This window comes from Podarcis muralis, chromosome 15 (assembly GCF_964188315.1).
Source record: "Podarcis muralis chromosome 15, rPodMur119.hap1.1, whole genome shotgun sequence".
Classification (NCBI taxonomy): Eukaryota; Metazoa; Chordata; class Lepidosauria; order Squamata; family Lacertidae; genus Podarcis; species Podarcis muralis.
Genome location: NC_135669.1, coordinates 11,232,797 through 11,258,413, shown reverse-complemented (window position 1 = coordinate 11,258,413; position 25,617 = coordinate 11,232,797). Strand labels below are relative to the sequence as shown.

Genomic DNA, 25,617 nt, shown 5'->3' with positions numbered 1-25,617 from the left:
TAGACTAATGGTTTTAGTAATTTATATGTCTGAGCCCAGTTGCGCCCCTAACTCCCGTTGTCTTATGCTCTGGTAACCTCTAGGTTAGATTACTGCGGTTTGTTATACATGGGGCTGGCTCCAAAGATTGTTCAGAAACTTCAGCCGGTGCAGAATTCGGTGGCCAGGTGGGGCAAGATGGTTTGCGCATTTGACCCCAATCCTGGCCCGTCTGCACTGGTTTCCAATTAGTTTCCAGACCCAATTTGATGTGCTGGTTTTGACCTATAAAGCCTTAAACAGCTCAGGACCACAATACTTCCAAATACGTATGTGCACAAGATTCCTATTTGTAGGAAATAGGTTCAAATGTAGTGAGGTTCTCAGACCATTACATACAGGCAACTGGCAATTTGCATTGGCTGGCTTCGCGGTTTCCCCCGCATTGTGATTTTTGCCAGTTCCTGCTCTTGTGATTCACTTACCCCTGCAGGAGGCAGGGGTTTGCTGAGCTGGTAGAGTTAACAGGGGTTATATGAGTCGAGAGAAGCATTGGCTGGCTTTGTGTTTTTTCAAACATTGTGATTTTTGCACAGCACACACATAAATTGCCATGTCAAAAATTATGAAACTGTTATCAAGATACGGACTTCAAACGGTTTTGGATGATATAGCAATATTACACCCAGCCCTACTTTCATCACCCAGCAGCTCACCTAAAGCACAACTGGAACCTTCTGATTTCTCATCCCCAGTCTCTGCACAGTGCAGTCCTAGGAGATATGGGTGGCGGAGACTACGAAATTTGCAGCTGAGTTACTGCTTATTGCCAGAAGTCAGGAATGCAAGATGAGATTAAAGTAGCGGAAAAGCTACAAAAACTTGGAGCTTATGGGGAAGGAAATACCACTTCAGAGCATTCAGATACATTTTGGAGGGGGATTGTTTTTTTGCAAGCCACCTTGGGGGGGGGGGGTCCTTTTGTGTTGAATGTTCTGGCAGAAGAGAGAGATTCCAGATTGCCCTTCACTAGAGCAGGATTTAGTCTTGGACTGACTGATGACGCTCTCCTGCCCTCTAGCTCTCCCTTCTCTGCATCTCATTTCAGGGTGCTCATGTGACAATAAATGCTCGGGCCGACGAGGATGTGGAGCCAGATGTCATCACAGAGAAAGTGGCCAAGGCTTCGGGAGCAAACTACAACTTTCATAAAGAGGGCAGCAAGTTCCAGGAGGCAGGTCCTCAGACTCCAGTGGTGAGTTGCTCTGAGCTCTTGGTAGCCTTGGTTGTGGCATACAGGAGGAGGAACATTGCGGTGAATGGACTGGTTGGGCTGCTGAGAACATTTTGTTGGCACTTGAGCTAAAATAAATACCCTATACCGAAGGCTAATAGTTTGTATGGCATGTGTTGCTTCACAGAAGCAGCTTGTCTTGGAGCTTCAACTTAGGAGCTCATGTTGTGAAGAGACAAGGGATTAGATTTCGTCTGTTTAAAAAATAATAATTGGGGAATCTGGGGCTTCACAATGCTTCTGGAAGGCCCACCTCTTCCATTCCAAGCTCCAAGGAAGGTGTTCCAGGGAGAGCAGGATGTTCCAAGGAAGAGTTCTTTGCAAGGATGGAGTCTTCAAAAACAGTGCTTTTTTTTTTGTAAAAAATGGTTTCAGTAAGCTTGCAAAAACAACAAACTGAAAGTGAAGAATAGCCATTCCACCATAAAGCCAGTACATAAAGAAATCCCTAAGGTAGCATTTGTTGCAGGAGGTTTAAATGAGGCAACTGATTTATTAACACAAGTGACAAAAAAAAAGAAGAACCATATAGTATCAAATTGTGCCTTTTTAAAGCGAGACCCCTCAGCTATTTCCCAGCCTCTTGATAACCAATTACTCAATGTAAAGCCAGCTCCTGTTTTCCACTTAGCTGCTGCATGGTTGGAAATCTCAACTGATTAAAAAAAAGCCACCAGGATTCGTGCTTTCAAAAGGTATCTGTGCTAGAGGAGGGAAGGCAGTCCTCGCCCTGCTGGATCGAGAGGGCAGAGTGGTTTGAAAGATTGGATTTAGTTTGGTGTGTATGAATCGTGTGTGTGTATGTTTGTGAGGCTAGGTTGAATGAGGGGTCTGGATGGGGTATACATGAACAACTTGAAGGAATGCCTCCTCCCACATCAACCTGCCTAGGTGTTAAGATCAACGGGAAGGCCTTGTTGTTAGGGCCATTGCCCTCTGTGGTTTGAGGAGGGCTTTTTGTGTGGAATGCCTTCGCCTCTGATGTGTGCCCTCCGCCATTGTTTGGTTTTTCGCCATTGGTCAGGCTGCACTTCTTTACCCAGGCCTTTTGGCGGATGTGTCCCCTCCTCCTGTGATTCTGCTGCTGTTTTGTCATTGGTGGGTTTTGTGTTTTCACAGGTGGGTTTGCATTTCATTTAAAAACGTTCCTTTTTAACCAGGCCTTTGGTTGATTTGATTGACATCCTATGCCCTTTTAAGATGTGGTTTTTTGCGGGGTGGGGTGGGGGTATTGGGTTGTTTTTTATTTTTATGTATTTTGTGGTTTTATATTCTGATTTTATTCTGTGAACCATCCTGAGACTTGTGGGTGTAAGGCATAGCTGTCAACTTTTCCCTTTTCTTGGGAGGAATCCCATTCGGAATAAGGGAATTTCCCTTAAAAAAAGGGAAACGTTGACAGCTATGGATAAGGCGGTATAGAAATTCAGTTGTTGTTGTTGTTGTTGTTAATAATAATAATAATAATAATAATAATAAATTAATAATAATAATAATTCAAACTGAATTTGTTTTAACTGTGACATTTTGGCAACCCATTATTTGGTGCAGAGCAGGCTATATATACAAGTAATAAAAAATAAAATAAATGTGTAGGGGGGATTGTTGAGTAAAGTATCACCTTAATTTAAGAACACCCTCTATGCTCTCTCATTTTCTTAAGAATTTTTTAAGAATCTTAAAAAGAGAAATTGTGCAAGATGGAATGTGTGTTTGTAGGATGGTGTTAGTCTCGCTTCCTTCCCACATGCAACCGCTGACAACCACAAAGGAGACGATGCCTTCAGTGGGGGGTGGGGACTCACCATTCCTGGTTTTAAGGGAAACAGGTAGTTTTCAGAGCTCCTGAGAAATATAGACTGACATGACAAACTCTACAAGAATACGTTGGGATCTGATGGGTAGCATAACCTTATTTACTGTATAGAATTGGTTGTGAAAATCACCTCTGTCAGAGATTATGTTTTCATAAAAATCCAAGGCTGTTACTTCAGACAGGTGGAATAAGGGCTCCTGTCCTCTTCTGAAGATGCAGGTGAATGTGCTATTGAGAATAGGTGTAGAAAGATGCAGAAGAACACAGGATGCCCCTGGACCAGTATCTTCAGTTCAGATACTCCTGTTATCTCAAAGCTACCACTTGTGCAACCTACCCGTTTGCTGCAGCACAATCTGACTTTTCTCACTGAATTATCAAACTGAATACAGTTGTACCTCGGGTTAAGTACTTAATTCATTCCAGAGGTCCATTCTTAGCCTGAAACTGTTCTTAACCTGAAGCACCACTTTCGCTAATGGGGCCTCCTGCTGCTGCCGTGCCGCCGGAGCCCAATTTCTGTTCTCATCCTGAAGCAAAGTTCGTAACCCGAGGTAATATTTCTGGGTTAGTGGAGTCTGTAACCTGAAGCGTATTTAACCTGAAGTGTATGTAACCCGAGGTACCACTGTAAATAATAGTGTAAATAGTTAATATTGCAGTAACACATTAGTTCATTCTTGGTATATTTTTGTTACAAAACTGTAGGAAGTGGACTTAGAAAAGACACAAAAGAGGTCACACGGGAAGCCCCTGGAATTCAGTGTAACAAATTAAATACTTAACCCGAGGTATCACTGCATTGGACGCGGGTGGCGCTGTGGGTAAAAGCCTCAGCGCCTAGGGCTTGCTGATCGAAAGGTCGGCGGTTCGAATCCCCGTGGCGGGGTGCGGTCCCGCTGCTCGGTCCCAACGCCTGCCAACCTAGCAGTTCGAAAGCACCCCCGGGTGCAAGTAGATAAATAGGGACCGCTTACTAGCGGGAAGGTAAACGGCGTTCCGTGTGCTGCGCTGGCTCGCCAGATGCAGCTTGTCACGCTGGCCACGTGACCCGGAAGTGTCTGCGGACAGCGCTGGCTCCCGGCCTATAGAGTGAGATGAGCGCACAACCCTAGAGTCTGTCAAGACTGGCCCGTACGGGCAGGGGTACCTTTACCTTTACTTACCACTGCATTAGTATTCTTAAACTGGAAATCTGCCTCTCTCTCCCACTGTCATGCTTCTAGATAGCTGCTGGCAAGTCTTAATTGATTAGTCATAAAATCCTCTCTGCGGGAAACAGTGTGCTACCTAAAGATCTTTCCTTCCACCTTTTTTTTTGGGGGGGGGGGAGGCAGGCGTAAGTGCCCCATAATTCTTGTTGGAAAAATTCATGAGGAAGCTTTAAAATGTCAAATGCAATATATTGCTGAAAGGTCCTTGCATTTCGTTGACCAGGATTACCCTATGTATCAACATCACTCACTAGATGTTGGGAGCATTTAGCTATGCAAAAATTAAGACATCAGGTTTAGGAAGCGCTTGGTCAATAGTAAATTGTCTTTTCTTCTCTGTTAGGTTTCTGTTTGTAACATTTTTTGGAAGATTTTAGGTTTTAAAATTAATTGCCTGTTTTAATCAACTTCTCATATGCTCTCAGATTAATTTATTTAATATCTGGATGAGTTATTTTTGAGGTTGTGTTTATAGGAGTTAAATTTGGCCTTCCAACAAACTGTTTTGGAAGATGAAAGTGATTGTAGGCGGAAGAACGTGGAAATTAAGTAGAAATTTGCAAAAAGAAAATGGACGTTTACAAATTTCAGTACCTGCATCCTCAAGAGAGAGAGAGTTTATCTTTTTGCTTTGTGACTTCTGAATGGATCTGGATAATGCTGCTGATCCTGTTTGGAGTTCATACCTGCCATTGCCCCACATGTGTGCTCTGAATCGGCCGCTGATATGACTGATTGCATTTTTTAAAACCTTATTTGTACTGGAAGATTTGCAGAAAGCAAAGATACATTTTCTTGATCATTGATCAGTGAAGCATTCCCCGCTGCAAATATTTCCTTCCTCCTTTTCTTGCCCTTTTGAAGTTCTGTTGCCTCTTCCCCTTGAAAAATCTTATTTCTATTCTTTTCCTCTTTAGCAGCCACATTTTCACATCCTAGCAAGCCACAAACCATCGTTTACTGTGTATGAGCATTGTGCTAATGCATACTCTTGAATTGTACTTGTTTGCAATCTCTAACCAGTCAGATGGGTGGCATATAAATAATATTATTATTGCTACTATTACTATTACTTTTACTATGTAGATGGGCAGACTGGCTAGTAAAATTACTTGGCCCTGTAAGGCTTGGACTTTCCTGCGTAGCTGAGCTCACAGATGGGAGTTAAAATGTGGCTTAATGCATTCTTATTACCTCCATCCCCAAGACCGTTGCAGCCAGGGAATAGTCTCAATCTGAATATCCTCTGTAATGGTTTGAGTAGAATATACAAAGTATTTTGTTAACACTTCCCAAATTCAGTATAATGCGGCTCTAAGAAGTGTAGACTTAGCAGCTTCCATGCATTTTATTTAACAACTAATAGCAACTAAGGATGTTTTTTAAACTCTGTGATCCTCTTACACAACAGGGCTCGGTCTACCAGAAAACAAATGCCATGTCCGAGATCAAAAGAGTCAGCAAAGATAGCTTCTGGGCCAAAGCAGAGGTATGTACTTAATTCGAACAACTTCCGTGTGCCTGTTTTTGCTGGGGTGGTCTTGCAGTTCCCTCATGTTTTCATTGCATGCTTTATCTCATTCCTTGCAAAGCAAAAGCAATTAGTTTCAAACCAGTGGAGCAGAGTCTGTGTTTGTAACTAATCTGTATCAGAGAGGCTGTAAAGCGTTTTGGTTACATTTTCATTTATATTGGTGCTTCCTGTCCAAAGTATTTCCTGGCATCCGCCGAAAGGGTGTTGTGCCAGCAGTCCCTTTGCACTGGCTTTCTGTTCACTTCCAGGCACAATTCAAGTAGCTGGGTATGACCCGTGGAGCCCTGAATGACTTAGACTCCATTAAAATCTCTGAGATCCACTCAAGTCACCCCTCTTAATGACAACAGTTCTTTGTCTGGTTCAGATCGAAAAGGTGAGAACAGCAGTCGGCTGTTCACCACTGACAGAACTCCCTTCTCAATGCAAATTCTCCAGAGTCCAAGCCCTGGACAATTTTCGGAACACCAATTTTCAGAGCAGTCTAGTCTACTGAGCCCAGTAGACGGACTAGTTTTGGGAGCTAAGTTTTCACTTGGGCATGGAGAGAGAAATCAAAATGTTGTGCAGATAAATTATTTGAGTGGTGGGTGAGCATTGTTCTGTTTATATGTCCTGAACCTTCAGGATGTGATGGGCTATTTAAAAAATATAAATTATTTGTCCTACTGTGAAAGAGGCACGTTGAAGCACCTTCCAGGGGAGGGCCCTGGAAATAAAGAAATTACCATTCATGGTGGAGTTCTGTATTGCGCTGACCTCATAGAGCGGCGCATGAGTTATTTGTAAAGTGCGTTAGAATAAGGAGTAGAAGGTGATAAGTCGACTTGTCGGCATTAAAAATGGAAAAGAACTAAGGTGCAACCATTCAATACTACATAATTTTGAACCTTTAACTCGGCCACCATAGGCAAATTAGATGTTTTGCCCAGGCAAGTGGCCAGGCTGCCAGAAGAGGTATGGAAAAGCCTTGCATTTTCTTCGGCAATCCACTGCATTTCTGTGCTGGGTAGTGAAGAAGGAAGGATTCCTCATTTTCATCTACAGGCTAACAGTGGAGACAGAAATCACCCCATCCTTTCTCCAGCAAGACAGAGTGGGTGAAGCTCTCTTCTCCAAATCAAGCATCGAAACCAAGAGGGCTGCCACCAGCCTGCTCTGTTACTACGCTAGGCACCCAGCAGGCGAACCTCTTGCACATCATAAATAGAAACCTACCGGGCTTGTGCCAAAGAGAACAGTCTGTTCCTTTACCACTAGCCCACTACTGCTAGTTAGTGTAGGCCAAACTTGGGTCTCGCGTCAGTTTTTGGACTACAACTCCCATCATCTTTAGCTAGCAGGACCAGTGGTCAGGAATGATGGGAATTGTAGTCCAAAAAAACCCCCTGATGGAGACCCAAGTTTGGGAAACCCTGGTGTAGACAATACTGAGCTGGATGGACCAATGGTCTGACTTGGTATAAGGCAAATTTCCATGTTCCTGTACTGGACAAGCAGGATGCGAATTCACCTCATGCGCAGCTGCCATAGAAACAGGGCAGGCTAGTGGAGGAGGGATAGGTAAAGGGTAAAGGGACCCCTGACCATTAAGTCCAGTCGTGGCCGACTTTGGGGTTGCAGTGCTCATCTCGCTTTATTGGCCGAGGGAGCTGGTGTACAGCTTCCAGGTCATGTGGCCAGCATGACTAAGCCGTTTTTGGCTAACCAGAGCAGCGCACAGAAACGCCGTTTACCTTCCCGCCGGAGTGGTACCTATTTATCTACTTGCACTTTGACGTGCTTTCGAACTGCTAGGTTGGCAGGAGCAGGAACCGAGCAACAGGCGCTCACCCCGTCGCGGGGCTTCGAACCACCGACCTTCTGATCGGCAAGTCCTAGGCTCTGTGGTTTAACCCACAGTGCCACCCGCGTCCCTTTTCTTTGTTCCCATGCTGGATGCCCACTCCCACATAAACAGCACAGAAACTCAGTGGGCCGGTGGCAGAGGCCCAGATCCCTTCCTCCATTCCTCTTCCATTGTGCTTCTACATTAGACATGACAGAGGCAAAGCTAGTAATTTTGAGGGGCTGGGTGAATGTTTTAACATAGAGTGTGAGTAGACTAAGATTCACGTCTGGTGGAAGGGGGGGAAGTAACCTATTCTTCAAAGGTGGCTGCTTTTAATTCGGACTTGTTGCGCTCACCCTTTCAGAAAGATGAGGAGAACCGCCGACTAGAAGAGAAGAGGAAAGCAGAGGAGGAGCGTCAGCGTCTGGAGAAAGAGCGCCGAGAGCGGGAATTGCAGGAAGCAACTTTGCGCGAGCGAAGATATAAGGAGCGATCCAGTGAGATAGATGCTCAGAAGTGAGTCTGTTTAATCTTAACAAAAGCCACATTAATTGCTACCTCAGTTGAGCAAAGATATATTGGCACTCTAATTTCTGCGAAGAGAAAATTGCTGGGGAGAAGTACCACTTACGCCTCTGTGAATCCAGCCTGAGAATTTACGGCTTCAGTTTAATGATTTTTGTCTTTCAAGATTGGAGTCGAACTCTATTCGGGATATACGTGGCTTATCTTCTCTGGGGTGCTGACCTTGCTCATTCATATCATTGCTCCTTTTCCCTCAACCCACCCAAAACCACACAGGAAGCCCCAAATAGTGAGCCAAGCAATGCAGTTTGTGAACCCAAGCAAACATTGAGTTTTTTCATTTACTTGCCTAAGCGTGTTTCCTGTGAGTTATGTTGTTACAGATCCGGAGGAAGTCGTCAATGCAATGGCCTATGCCAGTCTTTCTGATGCACTGCTTTCCTGTGACTGTAAAAGTCCTCCCAGTGTTGTCCCGGGAGCTCAGAGCAGCGCTTTAGCATCTCAACAATGATGAGAATAGTTGGGCTGAGAGTCTGACCTTCCAAGGGCCACACAGTAAATTTCATAGTTGGGGAGGTGATTTGAACCTTCACAACAATCTGCAGAAATATTTCTTTTCTCTTTGGAATAGGAGTGAGTGTTAAATATTTAAAAGATATACAGTATAGCCCTGGTTTTGTTTTGTTTTAAAATCAAATTATCTCCAGTACAGATAAATTAAGATACAGTGGTACCTCGGGTTACAGACGCTTCAGGTTACAGATGCCCCTAACCCAGAAATAGTACCTTGGCTTAATTACTTTGGTTCAGGATGAGAACAGAAATTGTGTGGCGGCAGCAGGGGGGCCCATTAGCTAAAGTGGTACCTCAGGTTAAGAACGGACCCCCAGAACGAATTAAGTTCTTAGCGCGAGGTACCACTATACAGTGGTACCTCAGTTTTCGAGCGTCTTGGAAGCTTCTCAGTTTTCGAACGCCAAAAACCCAAAAGTTAAATGCTTCTGTTTTTGAACGCGCCTTTTTAAAAAAATTCTCCACTGAGATTGCAGGCCGCCCTTTGTGCCTCGGTTTTCAGACGTTTTGGAAACCGAACAGTCTTCCGGAACAGATTACGTTCGAAAACCGAGGTACCACTGTACTTTAAAGAGGAGGCAGAATAGCATCTGCTATAACAGTAAGCAGCAAAAAAGAGAGAATCTTACACTCTTCAGAAAATGGAGCACTTGCAGCACTTTCAAAAGAGTAGCCCCCTTGAGGACACCCTGTGACAATCCCAGATGAAATAATGTCCCCCTCTCCTGCCGTGCCCTGCCGACCCCAGAAGTAATTGTCTCTTGAGAGCAGGGCTTAGGTCAGATGGTATGTTGTTCCTGGCTTACGTCTCAGTGATGTGGCAGCAAAGAAATTTGGGGTGGGGGATATGTTGTTAAAAGTCCTGTGGTGTTCCTGTCGCCAGACTTCAGTGAGCCCAGGGGAAATACCCCTGAAGTGCGCAGCCAAAATTATCCTGGCTCTGTAGAGACAGATCTTTAGGGGGACTTCCTTGTAGTTCTTTTCAAAAGTATTTCTGCTCCGAAGGTTGAGGAAACTGTTCTTCGGCGTAATGCGCTAAAAATTGAATTTGAGCTTGCTGATGGTTTTCCTGTTTCACTCTTTTAAGCTTAGTTTTGAGAAAGCAAAAAGTGTAAAATAAAAACAACATAGACCACTAAATACATGTGCGCTACATAAAAATAGCAGAATACATAAAAACTGAAGTATTTGGAAAAGGCAGAGTATAACTTGGTATAATATTCCATATAACCATAAAAATGTATTTTTGGGTTATAATCATAGGTTAGCTTTGGAGTTAAGTGCAGAATGGGATATGGGATTATTACTGTGTGTGTTAACTTCAGCTAAATGTGCACAGCTGCAAGTGTAGGGTAATGTTTTATGGATGACACGGATCTATTAAGAAAGAAGGAAAGAATTGCCATGACATTTGCAGTGTGTTGGATTTTATTCATAAACCATTTTAAATGCTAGTTTTCAGGATAGCATTCTCTTATTACTGGTGTGTGTGTGTGTGTGTGTGTGTGTGTGTGTCTTGTGTGTGTATATATGTGGTTTGTCTTCTTGGAATTGCTATATTATGAAAATAAAAAGTCTGAAGCATCTTCGTTAAAAAAAGCAGCGCTAGCAATTTAAAAGCCTTCTTAAAGATCCAGTTCTGGGTGGGAGGCTTGTTTTCCTTGGGAACGAATTCTATAACCATGGTACTCTCTAATTGAAAAGTCTTTTGTGCCCACTCACTTCATTTCTGAATCAGAGTTGGAAGGGACCTCAAGTGTAATCTAGTCCAATACTCTGCTAATGCGGGAAATCTGGAATGTAGGAAGCTCCATTAACAGTGAGTCATATTTTTGGCTTGTCTAGTCCAGGATTGTCTTTCTACCCCAGCAGCACTGGGACGTGCTAACAAATTAAACCTGGGTCTTTCTACATGCAAAGCATTATATTATATATATACATTGCCTTTATTATATTCCTCCTTTTTTTCCAAGGAGCTCACAGTAGTGTTCTTCTTTCTGCACCCCTCCATTTTACGCTCACGGCAACTTATGAGGGGTAGGTTAGGCTCCAGGGCCACCCAGTGAATTTCATGGCTGAGTTGGAATTGAGTTGAATCCTCATCTCCCAAGTCCTAGTCTGACGCTCTAAAAATCACACTCTCTACAGTCTTCGCTGCGCTCAGCTGCAGTCTGTCCTCATCTACTGTTATGGCATCTGTTATGGCTGGTCATCCGGCCTCTGTTTTAGAGTCCTCTGTTGAAGGAGAGTCTACCACCTTCAGACAACGCACACCATCAGGAAGTTTCTCCTGATGTTCCTTTGTAATCCCCTTGTAAGAGGGGAGCAATGAGTTGTGCACCATGTATCCATATGCAGAGATGAGGTAGTCCTCCAGTTATCTTGGCCCCAGATCATTTAAGTCTTTAAAGCTTAACACTAGCTTCTTAAATGGGACCTGGGGACAAAATTGGTTATGTTGGGTAATAGGAATGGGTGCAAACTCTTGGGTTTCTATCCCAGTTGAACGCCAGGTTGAGTCTGAATACAGAGGAGCACTTTTATGTTGAATATTTGAACCGTCATTGACATAACTTCGTTTAACTGTGGAGGTTTTTGTTTTTGTTTTAATTTGCAGGAAATTCCAGCAACAGCAGGAAACAGAGTCAGTCAATAAAGAAAAACAACAATGGGTAAGGTCTGAAATTGTCACTTTTCCTGTTGTTCCAAGTGTTCTTTTTAAAAGACTTATGAATACAGAGGGAGCTGTGCTGCCTGCGAAGATCACACAGAACAGCACCAAGTCCTGTCTTGATACTTGCAGGCAATCACTGGGCTCTAACTGTGAATCTCTAAATGCTTCTTATGCTGTTCATCATTCACGGCTTAAAGGTCCATTTCATTTTTAAGTGTGGTACGGAGAGCTGGATTCGGTGGTGTCTGTTGGTCATCATTTTCTTAGGCAGGCTGCATGACTGGGCAAAGCAGTTCAGAGCAAAGGCTGATCTTCATGTTCATCATATACCTAAGTCTCATTTCTCTTGAGTTGGTTCCATCTTCCAGAGTGCAGACGTATAGACTGAGAACTGCCTCTGCTTGACCTTACCATGGGTGTAAGGGAGTCATCTTATATTACAGAAGGAGCAGGAAGAAGACCTCAGCAAGATGCAGAAGGGTTTCCGAAGGAGGAGTGAGTCTGTGGAGAAAGCTCAGGTACATGGGAGAAAGATCCTTGACAGTCCTACTTCGTTCTTACACAGGCTTTGTAACTCCTTAGCATTCAGAGTGATCTGCATCTCCAAATTTGTTCTTTTTACATTGCTTCTCAATACTGGGTCAAAGCAGCAATACCAACTGCTTTGTTGAAAGGACTATAATCTATCTGTCCCAGTACACTCACTGTTTTCTACACTGCATGCTTCTGTCAAAATAAATAAATAAATAAAATGCTTTATATATGGATCAGAAAGAAGCTGCGTACCTTTGCGAAACCTCTTATTGGTTTGGAAAGCCTGATCATTCATAGAGAATCTTCCATTCTTTCTTATTTCTTGGTCTTCAGCACATCTTGAGGCAATGAGTTCCACAATCTGCCTATACTCAGGTGGTGGTGGTGGGATTTCTATGGAGGTGATAGCTTCCAGTGTATTTTCCTGACCACTTATGATTGTATATGCTTTGTATACAAACAATCACTACTTTTTCTTGATTCACTTCTGTGGCCTCAGCTCAGTTTTGCAATTGCTCTCCTGGAGAAGCAGGGTACTAGTAGTCTTTGAGTGCTCAAATCATGACACACACGTGCAATTTCCACCATACACTTCTTGGCTTTTGTGCCTTCCAAAAAAAACTTGCATTTGAATTTTCGGCTGGTGTTGCAGAGAGCTGTTGGCCAGACCTTCACCAAGATTATGAAACCTTGGTTCTGTTCTTAAAAGTGACCACAACTATTGAGCACAACTATTTCTCACCTCATGCATTACTTGTAGATAAACTTACCAAAGTTACCAGCTTCCAGAATTCTTGCCAGCCTCCTTTTACCCACAAGAGGGTCTGGCTAGCAGAGCTCTCGGTCCCTTCTCTGCAAGCTCACCTTGAACATTTGCACGGTTAGTTTCTGCACTGAGTGTGCAGGAGGAAGAGAGCGCTTTGCTTTCTTCGCGTCCAGTAAGAAATGTACCACCTCATCTTACAACTCACTGGCGGCCAGGCAAGTAGTGAAATACAAAACTGTGTATAACTGCTGGAATGGCTGCATAATGTTTTATAAACCATAACCTCAAGTTTGGGGATATTCCACAAGAAGTTATAATGCAGTAGCTATGCACACACAAACACATGTGCTTTTGCGCATACGTGCTTTTGGATGCTCGTTCGCATGAAGATCCAGAATCTATTATTAAAGCCGTCCTCCAGTCAAATGGCTCTTGCAAACTTGTCAGCTGAACTCCCTGTATGTATTACTGCCTGCTCTGCTGTTCCGTTAGAATGACATAGGCTGGGTCTTCTCCTCTGGTGGCGGTCTTGGGTGATATCTCTTAGCTGGATCCTCTCTCGGTCTCTTGGATCTCTTCTTCACCTTTTTGATACTCTGACTTGGACTCTTAAGACTTGCCCAGTTGCATGTGGGGCTCCTGATAACTCCCCATTTCCTCTTTCCCTTTCAGAGGAGCATGGACTGTTTCTTGAGAAATCTCTTTTTTACTGCAAGATGGCTGGTTTTCTCATGGGCACCTGTACTCCCTTTGAGCTTCTTGAACTGCACAAGTTATGCCTTCTTGCTAACACTCAGCAAATTTGTGAGGGTCCTTCTCTTTTATTGACAAGGTTGCTTCTGAATCTTCCTAATAGTGGAACTAATTCAAAATCCAGCTTGCTGCATTAAACAACTCCAGGTCACTCCTCAATAATGAACATAGTCAAAGGATATACACATGGTGGTTGTGTTTTGCACAAGAATCTCGCATTTCTGAGCAGCCTTACTATCTGACCTTGAAATAGTGAAATATCTTTGCAGGGCCAGGATAAGTGTGTACCACTGTAAAAACAAAGCTAGAACGGTGATGCATAGAAGTTTGCTTTTCATCAGGGTAACCAATTTAACCTGATAAAAATGTCCAGGGAATTTTAGCAAATCAACCTGTGGAAGTGTTTCCTCATTTTTTCCTGTGACATGCAGAGTCTTCTAGTCCTAAAAGAAACCATGAAGACTTTCCTGTATCCCTGGATTTTGCCAGTGAATTGGTTAGTGATGATGAATGAGCGGTAATATATTGGCAGCCAACAACAGCACTTCCCTTTGCATGCTGAAGTCAGGTGGAAGCATTGATGCTATTTCTAAATCCACGCCCGCCCCCGCCCCCATTGCAATGTTTCCTTGGGATTCAGTAAATCTTTCTCTCTGCGCAGGAAGCAGCATCAATAATAGGACAAAGATCAGTGAATCCTCGTGACATCTTCAAACAAAAGGAGAGGTCCATGTCCACGGATGGTGCAGTCGTCAGTTCCCAGCCAGGTATCTGACAGAGCAATTCTATACTGATATTACGCTGGGACTGGAGATTCATTGCAAATATACCAGCGGAATGGCCTTTGTAGCTGAAACATGCTTAGTCCCTTCAGCACATTGTGCGATATTTGTATCCCCCACCCTCACAGACAGTGAGCAGGAGCCCCTACATGAGTCAACAAGCCCCTTTTGCTCTCCCCTCTCACTGTTGGCTCTTGGGACGAGTTCAGTCCCCTGCTGCTTTGCATAGAAAGTCTTCCTCCTTCCTTTGTGGAATGCTCTATCCTGCCGCCATCCTACCTGCTAGAGTGGGGCTGAGCACTGGGTGATTGGGTCTGCAGTCCCAAGGCAAGGTACATGTTGAGGTGAGGACGTGGGTGGCGCTGTGATCTAAACCACTGAGCCTCTTGGGCTTGTCAGTCAGAAGATTGGTGGTTTGAATCCCTGCCACGGAGTGAGCTCTTGTTGCTCTGTCCAAGCTCCTGCCAACCTAGCAGTTTGAAAGCACACCAGTGCAAGTAGATAAATAGGTACCACTGTGGCGGGAAGGTAAACGGTGTTTCCGTGCACTGGTTTCTGTCACTGTGTCCCATTGCACCATCACTGGGTGATGTGGATGTGGCAGTCCCTTCTGCTGGGGCAGCTGCCTTTTTCTCATCCTTCCATTTAAGTCGATGGGAGAGACTTTCTAGGCACTAGGGAACTGGGCTGATGCAAAGTCACAACATTTAGGAAGGGGTGACACTGTATTGAAGGGGTATACAATTTGACATATGTGTCATTCACCCCTGTAACATCCAAGCCTTACCTACGACCGTTCCATTTCAGCTGTTCTCTTTGCAAGTGGAGTGTTTTCCCTGGTAGACTGTTATACTAGCATGGTATAACAGGGGTTTACTCCAAATCCTTTCTCCAAATCCTGTAGTTCCTCAGTATAGGATTGCACCCTTAAACAGGATCAGAAGAACTTGGAGGCGGTTATTTTCCAGGACAGATGCTTTCCAATATGCCATGCTACATACAATTATACTCTGATCATTCTGTATAAAAGCTAAGGAAATTTAACTATGGTTTGGCACAGATGTTATTGGGCTGCAGCTCCCATCATTTCCCATCGGGCATGCTGGCTGGGGCTGATAGGAGGTGGTGTGCAACAAAATTCAGAGCATTGTATGTTCCTTATCCCTGAATGGTTAAACAAGTATTTAAAGACAATGGGGTTTTTTTTAGACACAGTGTCTGAACTGGTAAGCCATAGTTATGGGACCAGAGTGCAGATAGTAATGAAAAGAGCAGCATTCTAAACCATTCTATTTTCCGTCTGTCTGTTCATTATAAAAATGTGGCTTATGTCTATCTCTGTAATAGCTGACCGAGACAACTAACAGCTATAAAATGGTAACATCACAATAAAAAAGTAGTACTGCGTATACTAAAATGGTTATCATGAAGGCAATAATGAACTAAATCACATGGGTTGTCTAAGGGCTGCTTAGTGAATGGCCGCGGAAAGATGCGTCTATCTCACCATTTTGTGTGTTGTATTGATGTGCCCCCTTTCCCAGGCAAGTTGCGGAGCCCCTTTCTCCAGCAGAACAGTCAAGCAGAGGCTCCCGTATCCCCTGTCCACCCTGCCGTGCAAGATGTTCACCCTCCTCCTGTTGTCCGTTCGTCTGTACACGATACACCTCCAGTCTCTCCCGTTCCTGAACTTGGTAAAGCTAATATAAGAGAGCTTATGGGTTCAGTTCCTTGATTATGGCAGGTTTTTAATAGCTGAAGATGTTCAGGTAGTCACCCATGATCTGTTTGTCCCAAGCATAGTGAAGGAGGAGTGTATAACAAACACAACTTGAAATCTAGTTTCGTGGGGAGGTGTATACTTAAAACTCTTTTTGTTTCCATTCCATTAAAACAAAATATTTCCCCCCTAAATATTCCTTGGGCTACCTAGCTACATTTAAAAAACTAGGTGGGTTTCCAAATCCTTCTTGCGCACGCGTGCGCACACACACGTGTGTGTGTGTGTGTGTGTGTGTGTGTGTGTGTGTGTGCCTGCTGCTTGTATAAAATGTCCCTATACCACTATATGTAGATCTTTATATTTTGCTCTAGGAAAGACAGTAGCTTTTGTAACGGGCAAGCTTAAAAAAAGAGCTGATTATTTTTCAGTTGGTTCAGGGAATTCCTGACATTTGTAAGAGTTTTAGTGGGTGGCTAAAGAAGAGAGAATGGGAAAGCAAGTAAAAAGTTACTAACCTGCCAAGAAAGGGAGGGATATAACTGCTTAGGCTGTTCTGCTAAATCATCTGAGGAAGCTCATATGCTCAAAGACTATGAGGGAGGCACTGCAAGTTAAAACGGAAACCTGGTGGTTCCCATTGAATCATTGGACTCATAATTGAGGCTGAACATTGTCTACAATCGTCTTACATTTTGCTATAAACATCTGTAAGCTTAAGAATTAGATTCACCATATAGAGGTATCAGAATAATATATATATATATATATTTTAAAAGTTGAAGGATACTCTCATCGTAAAAGATGTTGTTGTTTTTTGCAAAGGGTAACTCTTCATAAAGTACTAAAAAATGAAGGGTTGTTATACAGTACATTTTGAAAAAGACAGTTCCTTGGTGACAGGCTTGCAGTTTAAATACTTAGTCGAAGATAGGACAGGTGACAGTCAAAGGTCACAGCATGACTTTAATTGAGAGGAAGAAGTGAGGTGTGGCAAAGGTGAATCCATATACCTATAGGGTGATCAGAACTGCAAAGAGATCCAGCAAAAATCCTTTTAAAAAAACCATGTCTCGACTGATGCTCTAAGCATGGGAAGACTTTTACATTCATATCTAATATCTAATAACGTTCGGGTGCCATCATCAAGCCATTCATTAATGGATCCTAATCATTCCATTTGAGTAGCAAACTTTCTCCTGCATTCCTCTTGCCTGCTGCCTTTGAGATTGTGTGCAGTATTTGTGGCTTCTCTGAAAGAAGACCCCTTCAGAGAAGATGAAATTGATAGCAAACCTAATGGCTGAAACAGAAGAGCGTGTTCTTTTTCCAGGTGATTCTGTCAGGCAGAACAACTACAGATCAGGCGCTCCGACCTACGAACCGGAAGAGAAACACGAAGCTGTGTACGAAGAACCCCCTAGTGAACGAGTTATCTATGATGAACCCCCTGAGGTTAGTCTCCATGAGATCATTTCCTGCGTTATTTATGCCAATCTGCTTCTTAACATTCCGCTTGCGAGTGCTGTTGCTTATGTAGCCAGAGTGGTGCTACTCGTGCGCAAGGGGAAGGGATCGGTAGGTGTGAGGGAACCCAGAGGTTTGCATAATGAGGAAAAAATGTTTGGGGCGGTGGAACACTAGGGGAGAATCCCAAGTTTGTGTCCCTGTGCTCAGTTCATGTTCCTGTGCATGTGTATAACAAAAAAATGAGAGGGAGAAGGGAATATTGTGGAAGACGGCATGGGTAACTTGCTGGAACTGCCAGCATTGTCAGTGGTCAGGGATGATGAGAGCAGAAGTCTATAGCAGCCAGAAGGCACCCCATTGGTTACCCTCGAGATAGTGCTTCAGCTCATATGCTCGGAAGAACAGACTGAATTCGTTTATTCAGTATGTCAGTGATGGTGTCTCTAAAGACCCACCCATCACACATTCATCAGTCCTGGGATGAGTTATTGGGATACTTTTACACCACTTGCCTTTTGTATCCTATACTCAATTTTTCTGTTTCTGTTTTGAGGAGACCATATGTTACCTGTATCTTGATGGAAGGTTGTCCTTGCTGCTTGGGTTTTTAAAATTTGTTTTCTTTTAAAATATCAATAAATTTAAATGTGATACACTTAGTATGCCATAGCCTTTAGTTAACCTCCTCTGAGATAATAATGGTTGACCCTCATAGTTTGAGCAAACCCTAATAAACTCAATAATAGGGAAAAATAGCCAACAATCTGTTTTGCTCCAGCATAACATTGTTATGCAAGCGAACGTAGAAGCAGATTGAGCAAACAAATACAAAATCCGCAATCTGTTGCATGACAAGTTTCTTCTAGTGCAGCTGTTGCTCTAGATTACCTGTCTGCTAGCACAAGAGCCCTTGCAGTAGCAGAGGGAGAATGTTTGCTCCAGACCCATATAAATGAATAAAGCTTGTATTCACATTACATCTGAACCCAGGGTTGTGGTTTGTTTCTCCCTAACAAGCCAGGATCTCTGGCCCACCCTTCAACCGCCCTGGGTTATTAGGGAGAGACATGTCACCACCTTGGGTTCAGAGGTTTAAGTGTGACTTCCTGGTTCATTTCTCCACTCACACAAAGGGAGAGATGAAGATGGAGTTCAGGCTAGTGCACTGCCCATGCCTAAGAAACTATGATAAGCCAAAACCCATGGTTTACTGTGGCACATGAATGCAGCCACTGTTGTTCTATTTGCTTATTTCACCCTTCCATCTTCTTGCTCTGAATTCACGCCCCGCCCCCAAGCAAGCACCTTTAACATGTATAAACTGGCTTATATTTGACGCATGGGTTTTGTTTGTTGGAGTTTAGCTGGAAGATTTTTTTAAAAACTAATGACCCTTGGTAGCTGTCAGTACCATTTGACATATCCTGCTTCATTCTGTTAACTCTTCATTTGCAGGAACAGCCCGAAGATACTAAATATGATTATGTTGATAACTACCAACAAAATCTTAACTTGGAGGGGAAAGGCTTATGCGCTCGAGCTCTCTATGATTATCAAGCTGGTATGTTCTGTGTCGTTTGTTTTCTTCCATTAACCAAAATGCTTGCCTCTGGGCATAGTCTGTTCCCACTCAGGTTAGATAGAAGTTACAGGATGTGTTTTTCTCCCATTGTGCCCACTATAGAGTAGATTAGGTCCTGTCCCAATTTAGTAGTTAAAGGATGGACAGGGCAATAGGTGGCTGGTGTGATGGCCAGGGAAGAAGGAACCAGAAAGGGTGAAGCATAACTATCCTTTATTCTGGCTATCAGAAGCCCCACTTGAAACACACTCTTTCCTGTAGTTGTTAGCACCTGTTGTCTAATCTCCCTTTTTAAAAAAGAAAAATGTTGGGGAGATTCTTAGGAATTCTGATAATGTGCATTTATTCTACAACAGGAATATCCCTTCCTGTGCTGCACAGTGACAGCCACAGAGATGGTAACAGGGGGCAATAGGTTTTCGTCACAGCGCAAAGCATGTGTTGTAGGAAAGGGTCAAAGAGCACTTCTCTGTGAACACTTGCTATCTCTACTTGATTCATGGCTGCATTTGCAGCTGATCTCAAAGTGCATGGCAGCGTATGGGGGGGGGATGCAACCTCATTCATATGTTGGGATGAAACCTTTTTCAAAAGAGGGTTCCATAAGTAAAACCAGCCCTGAAAGGTAGCACAGACACCCCCAGGAGTCATGACTGCTGTGCAGTATGACATCTAGAAATCTTTGATGGTTGTCAACGGCAGTCCCTTACGCAACGTATTTGTCAGATGGCTGTTGCGGTTGCTTGAGAGTGACCAGCCAGGGCTCCGACCTGAGTTTTCCAGGCTTTATTTTGGTGCAAACTATTTACAGTGAAGAGCCCCAAAGTTCATGTCTGGCTCAATCGCTAGCAGAATCTGGGAGTGGTCTTTTTTTTGGACCTCCCCCAACATAAGAGTTTTGTTACCCCCAACCTCCTTCCCTCTTAGCGCATTAGGCTACTGCGCAGGATGGGAGATGACAAGGGCGTGTTTCCCTCTTTTCCGGCTTGCCCAGGAGCGGTGTTAAGGCTCCCACCAGCATCCTCTGGTCCTTGCACCTCTTTCCCACTGGAGGTGAGGCTTTCCTCCTCCCCGGAAGAGGAACTGCTTCGCAAGATTTTCGGAGGCTCCCTGTAACACAACTGCCCTTCTATTTATTGCCTCTGAGCCAATGGCAGTTCCCTGACAGTATTACAGCAGTTTAGCTTCAGCGTCATAAATTTTCTAACAACTGCAGGGCTACTTCACAACTGAAGCCTCAGCCCGCACCTGCTTTGGTATCGAAAGTTCTAGCAGAACCTGGTACCAAGACATCAGCCACCTTTCTAAAGGATGGTGGACATTCCTAGTTCAGGATATAGATAGGCCAAAGGAACGTACCTCTGTGGTAGAGCTCTGCAGGCGGATGTTCCCAGGTTCAGTCTCTGGCATCTCCAGTTAAAATTGGATCAGGTTGAAGATGATATGAAAGGTCTTCACAGGAGACCCTGGAGAATTGCTAGCCATTGATACAGTCACTACTAGGCTTAGATGGACAAGTCGTCTGTCATGGTATAAGGCCTTTTCCTATTTGGGTGGGTTAAGTTCCATTCTATGTCATCTCTCCCCCCCCCCCCAACTAAAATCCCTTAAAAGACAGATATGCATTAATGTTGCCAAGCAAAGTGACATAGCCAGGATCTCTTAGCAGTTAAGGAAGGGGTCAGCAACCTTTTTCAGCCATGGGCTGGTCCACCATCCCTCAGACCATGTGGTGGGCTGGACTATATTTTGAAAAAATATATGAATGAATTCCTATGCCCCACAAATAACCCAGAGGTGCATTTTAAATAAAAGGACACATTCTACTCATGTAAAAACACCAGGCAGGCCCCACAAATAACCCAGAGATGCATTTTAAATAAAAGGACACATTCTACTCATGTAAAAACACTCTGATTCCCGGACTGTCCGTGGGCCGGATTGAGAAGGCGATTGGGCCGCATCCGGCCCCCAGGCCTTTGGTTGCCTACCCTGAGTTAAGGCATAACTAAACCGTGTCAAAGTGGTCCTGAGTATGCACTCTTGCTGGGATATATGCTCTCCTTAAACAAGTAGTTGTATTTTCTCTGAAATCTTGTCTGTTCCCACCTTTCAGCTGATGACACGGAGATCTCTTTTGACCCTGAGAACATTATCACGAGCATTGAGATGATCGATGAGGGCTGGTGGCGTGGTTACGGTCCCGATGGTCACTTTGGGATGTTCCCTGCCAACTATGTAGAACTCATTGAATAATTGGCCTTTGCCGGAGGAAGAATGCAAGCAATACCTGAAAGAACAACTGTTATCAAATCCAATTCTTCAAGGTGGAATTGTGTGGCTTTTTAAGAGTGAAGTGCTCGTTGCTCTGTGCCCCTGTTGCTGGAGCAGTATCTGTCCCTGCCCAGTGGAAGCAGACCTCTTCCTTCCCCTCCTTTTAATTTTCCTTAATGGGTACTTTTCAAGTGAAGGTAGGGAATCAGTCTTGACATTGCATAATGCTTTCCTTCACTTTTTTTTTAATGGAAAAATTGCCCTTTAGCACACCCTCTTCAAACACACAGAGAGACGCTCTGAACACCAGTGTGGAGTATTTAGAAGATAGTGCTTAGCAGAAATAGATTCCTAACCTTTCCCCTCTGCCCAATGCAAACTGATTTTTTCATTCCGTGTGTTGAAACTTTCTAAGATAGCATAAGGAGGTATCTTAAGAAACATCTACTGTGTTTACTTAATAGCCTGTGTAACTTGTCTGTGTGATTTGGGCCTGCAGTCCACAGTTATTCCAGAGCACTGCTTTGGAGAAAATGGATTGCGAGTTGCAGGCTTCTCCGCTCCCTTTTCTTTGAGATGCCAATCCACTAGGAGCTGCTTCAGGGCAAGCCCAGTCGAAATGAATGGTTTTGTGTGATCACTCCCCAGTGTTCTTGTGCAACTTGCCTTCCATTCCAGTGGAGTTATTCCTGAATGGGAGATTGTGCCCTCAAACTACTCTAACCTTTGTTCAAGGACCAAGTTGCCTGGCTTTTAGGTTGTTAAGTCTGTGTGGAAAATTCCCCCCTTGCTTTTAAAGTAAAAGCTTGCCATGTTTCTTCGAGACATGGCTTCAGAGACAAAACACCATTAAAGCAGGTAATAGACAAATGCCCTGCAAGCAATGCTAGCTTTCAGCTGTGGTGCACATTGCTTTAAATACAATGCTCTGTCTGTACATGTTTGTGTGGTTTGGTTCATATGTGAGGGACTTGATTTCTGCATTACCTTTTCTGGGTTTTTTTTTTAAAAAGCCTTATGTTGCATATACATAATATTTGGATTAATTCCTCCCCTCCCCTTTAATATTCAAATAAAACAGAACCTAAAGAAACCTCAGACACAACTGAGCACTCAGGAGTGTCCCAGATTTGTGCTGTGTAATTGCGTGACACTGTGCATCACTCTGACACCAGCTAGTAGTACTAAACTAGTAAGGGTGTTTGTGACTCATGCCTGGGTTCAGGTGCTGAATTTTAAGTGGCTTTCATCAAACTCCCACTGAGCATCACCGCTTTATGACGTACTAGCTACAGGTGTATGTTGTTTTTTTAAAAAAACCAATTAGCCATTTTTTACATTCCTGTTTTTTGTCTTGCTCAAGGCAGCTTGGATAGGATTCTCAAGGAACTTCAAACATGCATCCTGTGCAGGTATCTGAGGTAGAGAATGAGTATTATAAAGGTTGATCTGTTTGCTTAGGATGTAAAAGAAATGGCCTTGCAAGGTTCAAGTCCTGTCTCCCCTGCTTTTATGCATGATGTGGTGGTGATTATGGAACTAAGAGATTCTAAGGCATTTCTCTGCTGATCTCCCAACTAAGTTGTATTCAGTGGCATTTTAGAAAGTGACAGGTTTTTGTTTTTTAAAAAAAAGATAGGGATCAGCTTCCAGAAAGTGGCTGTTTAATTTCCACATGCTTCTTCACTCTGGATCTGCAGAAGCTAAAGCTAAACTATCCATTCCATTTTAATTCAGCATTTCTGTCTTATGCCCCCACTCCAGGTAGTCAAAATGGTGTTTTCCAGATGCTGTTGGACTGCAACTCCCATCAGCCCCTGCCAGCATGGCCAATGGCCAGAGTTGATGGGAGTTGTAGTCTAGCAGCTCCTCGAGGGCACCATATTGGCTCGAGATGTAGTGGAAATCTTTTCAGAAGCGCTCCCCATGGTAACTCTCCATTACAAATGAATATGGGGCCTCTTTTGCCCTGACAGCTTTGGGGAATATTTTGAATGGACCATACTTTAATCCCCCCCCCTTAATTCCATCTTTCCCATTCAGGAACAATTAAGACATGTTCCCTTTGGGATGTTTGCAGCAGACGAGCCATGGCTCCACAGAGAATTCTTTAGAGTTGATTCTTATTAGAATTGCTAATCATCATGCTGGAGGATCATTGCTATTTCGGTTGCTGCTGTTCACTGCATCTCCTCTTCATTTCCTCCTTTTTGCCAGCCTTCTGCCGTGCATGAAGATTTGGGAGTGGGGAAAAGCTTGTGACTTGTATCAGGATGATCTGAATAATAATAATAATAATAAAATGAAGTGATTTAAATTACTCCAGTGAATGGTGTGTGGTGTTTGTTTCATGTGCGGTTTGCTCCCTGCCCTTTTCAAGGTCAAAGAAGGGCTTTGGTCTTGAGTTATCCATGTCCTCAACTGAGTATCTAATAATAATACCTTTATTGTCGATGTAGAAACTGTGTACAATGAAATTAACCAAGCCTCCCTCCCCTCCACAAACACTCAGTCTCATTGCACGCTGTGTGCTTATCGCACAACACATGAACCCAAAAAGTCAATTGCGCTATATTATTTTGTGTTCAGCAGCCTAACAGCCCATGGATAGAAACTGTTTTTTAGCCTGTTGGTATGACTGACTATACTTCTGTATCTTCTGCCTGAGGGTAGAAAATTTAAGAGGTGCTGGCCGGGGTGTGAATCATCCCTGAGAATTTTTCTCACTCTCCTAAGGCATCAGTCCCTTGTGATGTCATCTAGTGGACTCAGGGGACAGCCTGTGATATCATGTGCTGTGTTCACCACCCTCTGTAAAGACTTTCTGTCTGTGGCTGTCAAGCCAACGTACCACACTGTGATACAATATGAGAGGACACTTTCTGTTGTGGACTGGTAGAAGGAGGTCATCAATTGTTGTTTAACATTGTTCTTTCGCAAGACCCTGAGGAAATGGAGTCTCTGTTGGGCCTTCCTAACCACCTGAGTTATATTGTTTTTCTAAGTGAGGTCTTCACTAAGGTAAACTCCCAGGAATTTAAAGGAAGAGACTCTTCACACAACCCCGCCCCCCGATATACAACAGGGCTAGTTCCCCTCTCTTCCTCCGAAAGTCCAACACCATCTCCTTTGTCTTGCTAATATTTAGGTGCAAGTTATTCTCTAGGCACCATGTAAATACTTTTTGAACCTCCCCCTGTACACTGATTCATCTCCACCTGTAATTAGACCCATTATGGTAGTATCATGTATCATGTTAATACTGTAATGCATTGGGGTGCTGTGTGCGCCATTAATTATCTTTGGCTTTCTTGGTTATTATTATTATAATAATTATAATTATCTTGGTTTCTATCAATTAGCGGAATCGTCCCACTGTAATTGCTTCATCCCTCTCAAGTGCTTCTCTGAACAGGTTCTTCACATTTTTCTGCTACAAAATCAAGCCACCGTATAACAAACAGTGGGGTTACTTTGTGCAAGGACAGGCAAATCAAACCATTGATTCTCCCCATTTTTACATACCCTAAACATAGCATTGTGTGTAAGCATTCTCCTTGTGATAAAATTCCCAAAGAATCTCATCTTGTGAATGGGTCTGCCATGCATTGGATTCCTAACCCACCTTGCAAAACGTACTTATCACAAAGTAATTTTGCTTGCATTTAGATATTTTTCTCCCCCCTCCCCAATAAACAAATGAAATTAAATTCGCTTATTGTAAGGTGGTCCCGGATCCAAATGCAAATTGGATATATTTTCAATACAGCCATGTTGGCTGGAAAAATCACTTCACTGGGCGATAGTTCAAAGCATCCTTCCGCAACCTGCTGTCCCTTCAGATATTTGGACTACAGCTTCCATCACTGCTGACCATTAGCTATGGCATGAAGGGGCTGACAGAAGTTGCAGTCCAGAACATTTGGAGAGTACAGTGGTACCTTGGGATAAGAACTTAATTTGTTCTGGAGATCCGTTCTTGACCTGAGGTACCACTTTAGCTAATGGGGCCTCCCGCTGCTGTTGCGCCGCCGCCACACGATTTCTGTTCTCATCCTGAAGCAAAGTTCTTAACCCGAGGTAATATTTCTGGGTTAGCGGAGTCTGTAACCTGAAGCGTCTGTAACCCGAGGTACCACTGTACCAAGTTGCCTAAAGCAAATCCTCTGTGAGTGTTGTCTGCTTATATGTTCCTCTTATTCTTTGCCCCCAAAGACTGCCTGGACTTCCCTCAACCTCATAACAGAGATCTGGGGAAGCTGTTTACCTTCTGGCATGTTGATCATACACGAGACC

The 25,617-nt window shown here is 43.6% G+C and overlaps 1 protein-coding gene across 4 annotated transcripts in view; it reads left to right on the top strand.

Annotated features, from left to right (window-relative positions):
• DBNL (drebrin like) overlaps nucleotides 1–23,641 on the top strand; it is a 36,935-nt gene extending 13,294 nt beyond the window's left edge. The window contains exons 5-14 of one of the 4 annotated variants that reach the window (XM_028707562.2): nucleotides 1,088–1,234; nucleotides 5,715–5,792; nucleotides 8,033–8,184; nucleotides 11,384–11,438; nucleotides 11,884–11,958; nucleotides 14,155–14,260; nucleotides 15,820–15,969; nucleotides 17,329–17,450; nucleotides 18,921–19,026; nucleotides 21,164–23,641. In XM_028707562.2, coding sequence (XP_028563395.2) covers nucleotides 1,088–1,234; nucleotides 5,715–5,792; nucleotides 8,033–8,184; nucleotides 11,384–11,438; nucleotides 11,884–11,958; nucleotides 14,155–14,260; nucleotides 15,820–15,969; nucleotides 17,329–17,450; nucleotides 18,921–19,026; nucleotides 21,164–21,303 — 1,131 coding nt within the window. In that variant the 3' untranslated portion in view covers nucleotides 21,304–23,641. The remainder of the gene's footprint in view (nucleotides 1–1,087; nucleotides 1,235–5,714; nucleotides 5,793–8,032; nucleotides 8,185–11,383; nucleotides 11,439–11,883; nucleotides 11,959–14,154; nucleotides 14,261–15,819; nucleotides 15,970–17,328; nucleotides 17,451–18,920; nucleotides 19,027–21,163) is intronic. The other 3 variants (XM_028707564.2, XM_028707563.2, XM_077919739.1) reach the window with 3 other exon arrangements.
• Nucleotides 23,642–25,617: the final 1,976 nt, after the last annotated feature.